At 38.0% G+C, this 10,000-nt stretch overlaps 2 protein-coding genes across 2 annotated transcripts in view; one reads left to right on the forward strand and one right to left on the reverse strand.

Annotated features, from left to right (window-relative positions):
* Positions 1 to 1,614: 1,614 nt before the first annotated feature.
* On the reverse strand, positions 1,615 to 5,983 carry polr3glb (RNA polymerase III subunit GL b). The gene is made up of 8 exons (XM_084727678.1): positions 5,821 to 5,983; positions 4,174 to 4,350; positions 3,386 to 3,515; positions 3,182 to 3,250; positions 2,567 to 2,623; positions 2,389 to 2,483; positions 2,101 to 2,235; positions 1,615 to 1,848 (listed from the first exon to the last, which is right to left on the reverse strand). Exons 2-8 carry the CDS (start codon positions 4,294 to 4,296, stop codon positions 1,762 to 1,764), a joined length of 696 nt encoding a protein of 231 aa, XP_084583804.1. The 5' UTR covers positions 4,297 to 4,350; positions 5,821 to 5,983; the 3' UTR covers positions 1,615 to 1,761.
* Positions 5,984 to 7,331: 1,348 nt separating this feature from the next.
* LOC146322263 (immunoglobulin superfamily DCC subclass member 3-like) overlaps positions 7,332 to 10,000 on the forward strand; it is a 19,965-nt gene continuing 17,296 nt past the window's right edge. Inside the window, exon 1 of the mRNA XM_084725808.1 lies at positions 7,332 to 7,455. Within this exon, the coding sequence (XP_084581934.1) occupies positions 7,401 to 7,455 (55 nt within the window). The 5' untranslated portion in view covers positions 7,332 to 7,400. The remainder of the gene's footprint in view (positions 7,456 to 10,000) is intronic.

The following is a 10,000-nucleotide window of genomic DNA, read 5'->3' on the forward strand; positions in this document are numbered from 1 at the left end:
CTGTCCAGCAGGTGTCACCATCTTGCTTTGGCTCTCTTACCTGCTGAGGTGGGAACCTTTTGTCAGGGAACAGATGTTGCTGGATGGAGGAGCACAAACAGTTTTCCACCGCTGCACCGACTCGTCACACCAGGTGAAGTTTGTGTTGTTGTCTTGGAAAAATGTTGGATTCATGGAACCTGATGGAACCTGATGGAACCTGATTTTGGACTCTTGTATGTAAGACACTAAAGACCAGAAACACTGACAAAGAAATAATCCATGAAAAAGTTTAATTTTCTGACATAATATTCATCAGCAATCCAACTGTTGTGTCTTCAAAGCATCAAAATGATTTAATATGGTCATATAATGAATTATAAAATATATTTCCACCTCTTCATACGGAACCTTTCATCTCTTTTTATCCTCCACTTCAACTGGAGAATACTGAAAAATCAGAAACTGAAAAAAATGTGGAATAAATACAAAGACTGTTTTCACTGGAAATAGAAACTACAGTAAAGATATAAAGGTACATTAAATATCCTTCAGTTGAGGAGAAAAATCTCTCCATTAAATGATGAAGGTCATTTGACCTCCGTCCAGATCGTCATGGAGACGACTTTTTCTGAATAATGATGAGCAGCTTCAGATTCTGTTCAGGAACATCTGTTTCCATCACATTATTATCACTGACATGTTTTCACACTCTCTGAGCTGTGTGTGTGTGTGTGTGTGTGTGTGTGCGTGTGTCTGTGTGTGTCTGTGTGTGTGTGTGTGTGTGTGTGTGTGTGTGTGTCTGTGTGTGTGTGTGTGTGACGGTGTGCAAACAGCATGTTGGGACTTTAGGAGACTTGGATTACAGCAGACCAGCAGTATGGAGACACTTTGTTTTTTTTTCTTTTTTCAGTTGTATTAATACGTTTGAAAACTGGTCACTATTCACTTCCTGTTTGTGAGATTCTGTTTCCTGTGAAAGTCCAGCTGGACTAAAAAAAAAACTAAACCTGACCTTCAATCAGTGTGAGGAGATATGAATTAACCAGAGTCGTCCACATGAGACACTTCAGCACAAACATCAGAGGAACGTTTACTACAGAAAAAAAATTAACGACAAATCATCCACGTTTCTCCACAGTGATGTCATCATTCAGCTTCATCTCCACATTCATCAGAATAACTTCACCAAACTGAAGTCAAGTTTGAACATTTTATAAAAAGTTATACCCAAACATACAAACACTTTAACTTCCAAACATTCAATTTTTTTTTCTGTTTCTGTTTTCCTGCCTGATTTAGAGTGAATGTGTCTTCAACAAAAGTCTTCACATCATCATGTTTTATACAGAATACTCCTTTAACTCTTCACAGAGCTGCAGTGTTTTTATCCAGAAACACACACACACACACACACACACGCACACGCACACGCACACACACACACACACGCACACACACACACACACGATTCACAACGAAGACAAAACTGATAAAACATCGATACAAAACATTTAAAAACTTTTAAAAGACGCAGCATTAAGTCTTCTGATGATTTGTTTTCTTTGACCGTCTTCGCTCCTCTGGACATCTGGACGTCCATCAAGTCCTTTTCTGAGTCCGTTTTTATAAAAGAGTTTAAAATGTCAAACAGCTGCTGGACGGTTTCTCTGCAGACACAAACACACACCTGATAAAAACCGGATAAAAACGTGTGTGTGTGTGTGTGTGTGTGTGTGTGTGTGTGTGTGTGTGTGTGTGTGTCCGTTCAGTGCTGGTGTTTCAGTAAATAGCCTCGTCCATGTTGTCGTCACTGTCGCCTCCAAACTCCTCGCCGTTATCAAAGTATGACATGACATAATCTGTCTCCTGTGGACGAGACAGAAAAACTAAATTTAACAAGTCTGACTTTAACACTCAACATTTAATTAATTCATGTATTATTACACATTAATAACTGTATTATTACACATTAATAACAGTTAAATACACACCAGTCTGATGAAACATTAAAATACACATGAACTTTTGTCTTAATGAAGTTTAACATTAGAAACAAATGATGTTTAATGAACACAAACCAAACTTCATTCATAAAAATCTGATTTTAGTAAAAATCACCTCCTCAAATTCTTCCTCATCATACTCCTCCTCTCCCTCGGCCTCCTCTTCCTCTTGTTTCTTCTTCTTCTCTTCTCCCTCCTCCTCCTCCTCCTCCTCCCCCGAGCTCCCCCGCTCCTCCTTCTTCTCCAGGGTCTGACAAACACGTTAAGGTGGAAATGTTGAGTTAAGGTGGAAATGTTGAGTTAAGGTGGAAATGTTACAGCAGCAGGTGTGTTTCTGTTGTGTCGATCATAAAACCGTCCAGGTTTAGTCTGGACTCGGGGGACAGGAAGCGGTTCGTCTCACCTCCAGTTTGAGAAGCACTTCCTCTTTCTCTTTCACTCTTTTCTTCTTCTGAGCCGACTGAACTCTGTCAGAGCGACTGACGCCTGCTGACACACCTGAGATACACAGCAGCAGATCAATACACCCATCAATCAACCGTCTATCAATTAATCAATCATCTGCTGAAGCTGATACTCACCGTCTCTGGCAGGTTTCTTGATGTGAACTCTGAGCTCTTTAGGAAATCTCTTCCAGTCTGAAACAACAAACAACAACAATAATCACTTTATTTCTACGACTCTTTTCAAGATATAGTTACACACTGAAACAGGAATAAAACATTTCAGGAGGAATAAATCAAATCAAACAATAAAAACATAAGAATGACAAGTGATTCAAAGATGATTCAGTTCAGTTCAGAAACTAAAGAACACAGAAAAGACCCCTTTCAAAATAAAGGTCTGATAATGGCTTAATGGTCAGCAAAATGCTTTTGTCTGTTGTTGCCAGATTTTTGTTTATTTTTTTTATTTCCATGATTCACATCTGACCTCCAGGCTGCAGTTTGCTCAGGTCTGAATCACAGAGAAAGTAGTTCCAACATGAAACTGCTGGTTTTGAGTTTTTTAAATGTACATTTTGTCATGTAGATCCATTTTATTGTAGAGAAGTCAGACATGTGGACAACCAGCACTGGAAGAGGAGGAACATGTGGCTTTGATTTAGGGGTGAACTGTCCCTTTAATGTGAAACTATATAGCTTATCACGACGACGATGATGATGATGATGATGATGATGATGATGATGTCTGACCTGGTGACCAGTCGGTCAGTGCGTCTGTCTGCTCGCTGCTGTGATATTTATCAGAGTATCTCTCCACATCTGGACAGGAAACAAGAAACAACACCGCCACAATAAAACACTGATTATTACTGATGATCAGTGATTGGTCAGCTGATGACCTGTGTGTGTGTGTGTGTGTGTGTGTGTGTGTGTGTGTGTGTGTGTGAGAGAGACCTCTGTGTGCAGCAGCTGGTTGGATGAAGCAGGGCAGACTTTTCATGGCTCCTCTGAACTCCTGTTTGAGAGCCAACAGATACTCCGCCTCCTCGCCACCTGCCAGGGGGAGGGGCTTCTGCTCCATCACCTGGACAACACACACCCACACAGTCAGGAACAAATCCCAGAGTGCACTGCTGTCAGCTGTCTTCATCAGTCTTGATATTTTTTCCTCTCCATGAGCCTCATTCACAAACGTTTTACGTTAGAACTTTTTACGTTAGAACTTTTTATGTTAGAACTTTTTACGTTAGAACTTTTTATGTTAGAACTTTTTACGTTAGAACGGCTTTAGATCCTGCATACACACACATGACAGCAGCCAGCTGTCTTAGAAAATGTTGAAACACACCTTTAACTAAAGGCAGAGCATCTTCAAACTAAAATTCATTAAAAAGACTTTAATAGTGTTTTTATTTATGATTTATCATTTTACTTTCTTTGTTTACAGGGTTTTACCATCATCATCATCATCATCATCATCATCATCATCATCATCATCATCATCATTACTATTATTACTATTGTTGTTGTTAGTTGAAACTCCTGTCATCTGTGTGTGTGTGTGTGTGTGTCTGTGTGTGTGTGTCTGTGTGTGTGTCTGTGTGTGTGTCTGTGTGTGTGTCTGTGTGTGTGTGTCTGTGTGTGTGTGTCTGTGTGTGTGTGTGTGTCTGTGTGTCTGTGTGTGTGTGTCTGTGTGTGTGTGTGTGTGTGTGTGTGTGTGTGTGTGTGTGTGTGTGTCTCACAGGGAACAGAGGTGTAGGCTGTTGGATGGATGGAGGTAAACTGTCTCCTCTGTTGATGCCGACAGCCTCCACACTGAACGTCATCATCCTCCGGCCACGCCCACGACCTCGACCCGCCATCATCGCCTGGACTGGACCGGATCAAACTGGACCAGACTGGATTGACAAATCTGGATCCTGACAGAACAAAAAAAAATCAAGCTTTATTGTCCATAAGAGAGGAACATTAACACGAGACCACTGGGGCGGAAAAACACTGTCAGTACACAATAAAACTACAGTACTACTGCAGTAGAATAAATACAGGCTAAAACCCCAGAGACTATATGGATAAAACAATAAACTGAATTTCACAATAAAAGCGTGTGGATAAAGAACCAGAGTGTGAAGATATTTACAGTGAAATTAAATGATTAATTATTTGTAATTAACTGTATCAGAGGACGTCTGCTGCATTATTGTACTTTTACTGTTGGACATCATTCATTCATTCATCGTTCATGTTTAACTCACAGCTGCTGCTTTTATTTCATTTTGTTAAAGAAGGAACACAGAAGGACTTTAAGGGAAAAGGAAGAAAAATGTCTTTCTGCTGCAAACATCAGATTTATTATTTCTGTTACTCATCACTGAGTTGTTTTGTCTGATCAGTTTTCACAGGTTCAACATGATGAAAACTGATCGATTAATGAACTGATGATTGATGATGGATTCTCTGATCCTCTGATGGATTCATCGCTTCACACAGGAGGTAAATTATCAGCAGAGCACAAACTATAATGTGAATAACTGACATCACTGTAAGAAAATATATTATCAGGGCTGCACGACAAATATCAGCATTTTTAAATATAAATAAATATCAGCTATAATCACATTAAACTGAGATTATATCAAAGTATTTCATTTGAACATTTTTGGCAAAATGTTCTTTAACAGTCAAAGTATGTTTGTGAAGTTTGTTGATGAACATTTGTTTGTGTCGTCATGGTGACGTCAGTTAGATCTGGATATTAAATCATCATCTGAGCCTCAGCTGTGTGTAAACTGCATCTTATATCAACTATGAAGTTAGTTACATAAAAACATGAAAAAAGTGAAATAATAAAGTTTGTGATGAGTAAATAAAGAACAAAAAGAACAATACAAAGACACTAATACTGACAGTGAGACTGAAAAGTAATAAAGTACAGTTGCAACTGATAATAATGATGATGATGATGATGATGATGATGATAACCAGTAAAAAGTTAAATAAATGTAGTGCAGTAAAAGTACAACATCTCCCTCTCAGATGTAATGCAGTACAAGTAGAAAGCAAATACTCAAGTAAAATACAAGTACCTCAAAATTGTACTTATAGACAGTAACTACTTGAGTAAATGTACTTAGTTACTTTCCACCACCGCTGAGACACTGACGGAGGAAATATAAACATCAGTCACGTTTCTGTTAGCAGGGTTAGCTCTGTTAGCACGGTTAGCTCTATTAGCAGGGTTAGCTCTATTAGCACGGTTAGCACAGTTAGCACGGTTAGTTGTATTTACTGTGTTATAATGCTTAGCATAGCGGTGTTAGCTTCATGCTAGCTGTGTGTTCGCCGTGTTTACTGCGGCTGTCATGTTGTTGTGTGTTTGTTTTTGTCACCTTCAGTTTGGTTGTTTGTCTCCGCTCAGCTTCATCTTCATCATCTTCATCATCAGGAGGTTAAACTGTTAAACCAGTTCAGTTTTCTGTCTCCAGCGGATCATCCTGCTCACAATAAAACATCTTTGTTTACGTCCACCAGCGCGCCGCCATCTTCTTCTTCTTCTTCCTCTTTGTCTTCTTCTGCTTCTTCTTCTTCTTCTTCTTCTTCTTCTTCTTCTTCTTCTTCTTCTTCTTCTTCGTGTCAAACAGCGTTCTGGTGAATTACCGCCACCAACTGGTTTGGAGGACGGATCAGGAATCTAACTTCATATTTTCTGATAATTAAATTAAAATACGTTTTCAAAAAATAATTCAATAAACAAATAAAATGTATATATTAAAACACAATGTATATGTTTATGTTTATATATAATAAAAACAAAATACACAACATAAACAGCAAACACAACAAACATAAACAAAACAAAGGCAGATATGAAACTTACCATCCAGGATGTGGTGAACAAAAATAAATTAAGGAACAAAATAAAATATAAACTATGCATAAATTAAGCATCATTAAACGTGAAATAAGGGGATAAAATGATTGATTAAACAATAATAAACTTTCATTTATTTCCAGTTAATCTCTTTCACACATTTGGAAAATGTAAAAATATCACTGTTACAGAAAACATTGTTCTCACAACCAAATATTAATCTTAACTAAACATGTGAAGAGTAGAAATCGTTCATTATTTTGTGGTGAATTTCTTTGTTTGAAGAATCATGTTCTGATTGGTCACAAATATTCAGAATATTATTTCTAGAAGACTTTAAGGGTGAAAATGGTTTGTTAAGATAAAATGAATGAATTTATTTAAAGATGTTTTATCAAGAAAATTAAATTCATTTATTCAAAGAATGTCAATGGGGACTCAGAATACAATCATATATTTTTGGCTAAAAATATTAATGTTTAGTTTTTGGACTTGATGAAACGATTCAATTCTGTGAGGTCACAATCAATAAATAAATCATAATAAGAAATCTATTTCACAGCAAACATTAAGATTTTCTTTACTTCTTTATAATCTGTCGTGATTTGATCATTCTTCCTCTGGTTTTATTAATGTTGTAGATATTAAAGGTGTTTGAATATATGAATATTTAATATTTATATTTCTGTTCCTGCAGTGTCTCACTGATCTGATTTTTATTAATGTGTGAATGTTTTCTGTCCTCTCTGTCGACGTCAGCTGTGACCCCGCCCCTCCCCCTCCCACCTTCCTGACCTCAGGGTTAATGTCACCTCCTCCTCCTCCTCCTCCTCGCTCTGTCTCTCTGGTCCATGTGATGCTCCGCCCCCTGTCCTCGAAGGCTCCGCCCCCTGCTGTCCATCAGTGAGAGGTCAGTTTGAATCAGGTCTGCAGGAGGTTCAGCAGCATCTCTGAGCTGCAGCTCCACATCAGACCTTCAGAACACATTCATGATTTTATATTTACATTAAAAGAAGAAGAAGAAGAAGAAGAAGAAGAAGAGGAATAAAAGGAGTTTTTCTTTGGGATGTTTCTGATTTGGATTTAAAGAGAACAGAGATGAAGATGATGAAGATGATGGTGATGCTGCTGCTGGGACTCTGCTGCTGCTCAGGTCTGACATCTTCATCTTTTAATTTCATCACAACACAACATGAACATTTATATATGTTTATATTCACACACACACACACACACACACACACACACACACACACACACACACACACCTGTGAGCTCAAACTGTTTCTGATTCGCTGCACATCAGCAGTTACACTGTAAAAAAATCATACTGTGATTAATGTTTGAGAAAAGAAGAAAATATTAGTTATATTTATTTGATGAAATTATATTTTGTGTGACTGCTGGTCTGTGTTCTCTGCAGACGGACACACAGACGTGATGCTGAAAACAACATCAAAGATTAAAATATGAACATTTTTTTATAAAAGACTGATGATAACAACAGAAGAGAATATTAATAATGTTTGACTGAATTATTAAACACAATTAAAACACAGAGGAACAAACCAGCTGACCATTAATAACCATATAATAATATGTTCAGTTCCTGTTTTTGTCCATTATTTGATATTTTCTTGCTGTTTTTGATGTTTTTTTAAAAAATATATTTTGTGTTGATGACCTGCAGCTCAGACCAGTTTGTTTGTTCAGTGATGAAAACAAACAAAAGAAAACAAAAGAAACAAACAAAGAGAAGTTTGTCTGTTTGTGATGTAAAGAAGTTGTGAAGCTGCAGACAGACGGTCGACTCTGAATATTCATCAGCCTCATTTTCATACAGACGCACAGCCGGTCTGTGTGTGTGTGTGTGTGTGTGTGTGTGCTTTGCTCTTGAACTTGAGCTGTAATCAGATTACTCTGAGCAGCCTCTCCACTGTGTTTGTGTGTGTCCTCTCACATGTCAGTCACTTCTTCTTCTTCTTCTTCTTCTTTTTGTTTTCAGTCCTCCGTCATTTTAAGGAGAATAACTCAATAATACACTTCATTTATTATTTTACTTTATTTTAGATTTTATTTCTGACATGTTAAAAGAAAACATAATGAAATATACAAGAATGAAAACAACCAAACAAAAGAAACAAAAGAACTCTACCACAAACATTCAGATTCAGTAGATTCACAGAGAAAATAGAAACTTCACCTTTTTTATTTTTCATCTATAAACTCAGATGATGAAGTTTTTTCCCCATTTTCTTCTCCTTTTATCCACCAATTAAAGACACAGAGATGATGTTGACAAACAAAGTATTAAAAGGACAAAACAACAATAACAAACAAAACAAAACAGTTAAAACATAATAATACTAATAACACTAACACTAATAATAATAATGATAATTCTTCTCGCCTTGTTGTGATGTCAGTAGATGTTTTATTGAACTGTTTTTTTGTTTTTTTTAGATTTATTTTAACTCCATGTTGATTTTTTGTGCTTCAGCCGTCTGGTTTTCTTGCTGAGGCTTCAGGTTTTAAGTAGAATTTTTGCTCCAGTTTCACCAAAAAGAATTCAATCAAATGTCAACATTCATGAGACAAAGAGAGAAAATAATGAGAAGAAAAATATATTAAATATTGTTTAAATCTTCTGACTGTAAAGCAGTGACAGGTGAAAACCTCTGACAGGTGAACCTCTGACAGGTAAACCTCTGACAGGTGAACCTCTGACAGGTGAACCTCTGACAGGTGAAAACCTCTGACAGGTGAAAACCTCTGACAGGTGAAAACCTCTGACAGGTAAACCTCTGACAGGTGAACCTCTGACAGGTGAACCTCTGACAGGTGAAAACCTCTGACAGGTAAACCTTTGACAGGTGAACCTCTGACAGGTAAAAACCTCTGACAGGTGAAAACCTCTGACAGGTGAACCTCTGACAGGTAAAAACCTCTGACAGGTAAACCTCTGACAGGTAAAAACCTCTGACAGGTGAACCTCTGACAGGTAAAAACCTCTGACAGGTAAACCTCTGACAGGTAAAAACCTCTGACAGGTGAACCTCTGACAGGTGAACCTCTGACAGGTGAAAACCTCTGACAGGTGAACCTCTGACAGGTGAACCTCTGACAGGTGAAAACCTCTGACAGGTAAAAACCTCTGACAGGTGAACCTCTGACAGGTGAACCTCTGACAGGTGAAAACCTCTGACAGGTAAAAACCTCTGACAGGTGAACCTCTGACAGGTAAAAACCTCTGACAGGTAAAAACCTCTGACAGGTGAACCTCTGACAGGTAAAAGCCTCTGACAGGTAAAAACCTCTGACAGGTAAAAACCTCTGACAGGTAAAAAACCTCTGACAGGTAAAAACCTCTGACAGGTGAAAACCTCTGACAGGTAAAAACCTCTGACAGGTGAACCTCTGACAGGTAAAAACCTCTGACAGGTAAAAACCTCTGACAGGTGAACCTCTGACAGGTAAAAGCCTCTGACAGGTAAAAACCTCTGACAGGTAAAAGCCTCTGACAGGTGAAAACCTCTGACAGGTAAAAGCCTCTGACAGGTAAAAACCTCTGACAGGTGAAAACCTCTGACAGGTGAAAACCTCTGACAGGTAAAAGCCTCTGACAGGTGAACACCTCTGACAGGTAAAAGCCTCTGACAGGTAAAAACCTCTGACAGGTAAAAGCCTCTGACAGGTAA

The sequence above is a fragment of the Lutjanus erythropterus genome, chromosome 9 (assembly GCF_056507025.1).
Source record: "Lutjanus erythropterus isolate fLutEry1 chromosome 9, fLutEry1.hap2, whole genome shotgun sequence".
Taxonomy (NCBI): Eukaryota; Metazoa; Chordata; class Actinopteri; order Lutjaniformes; family Lutjanidae; genus Lutjanus; species Lutjanus erythropterus.

Excerpts from the sequence above, each read along its gene's own strand:
- polr3glb (XM_084727678.1), bottom strand. The coding sequence starts at position 4,296 with ATGATGGCGGGTCGAGGTCGTGGGCGTGGCCGGAGGATGATGACGTTC. Across the intron at positions 3,516-4,173 it reads AGCCTACACCTCTGTTCCCT|GTGATGGAGCAGAAGCCCCT; the intron begins GTGAGACACACA and ends TGTGTTGTCCAG. Across the intron at positions 1,849-2,100 it reads ATGAGGAAGAATTTGAGGAG|GAGACAGATTATGTCATGTC; the intron begins GTGATTTTTACT and ends TCTCGTCCACAG.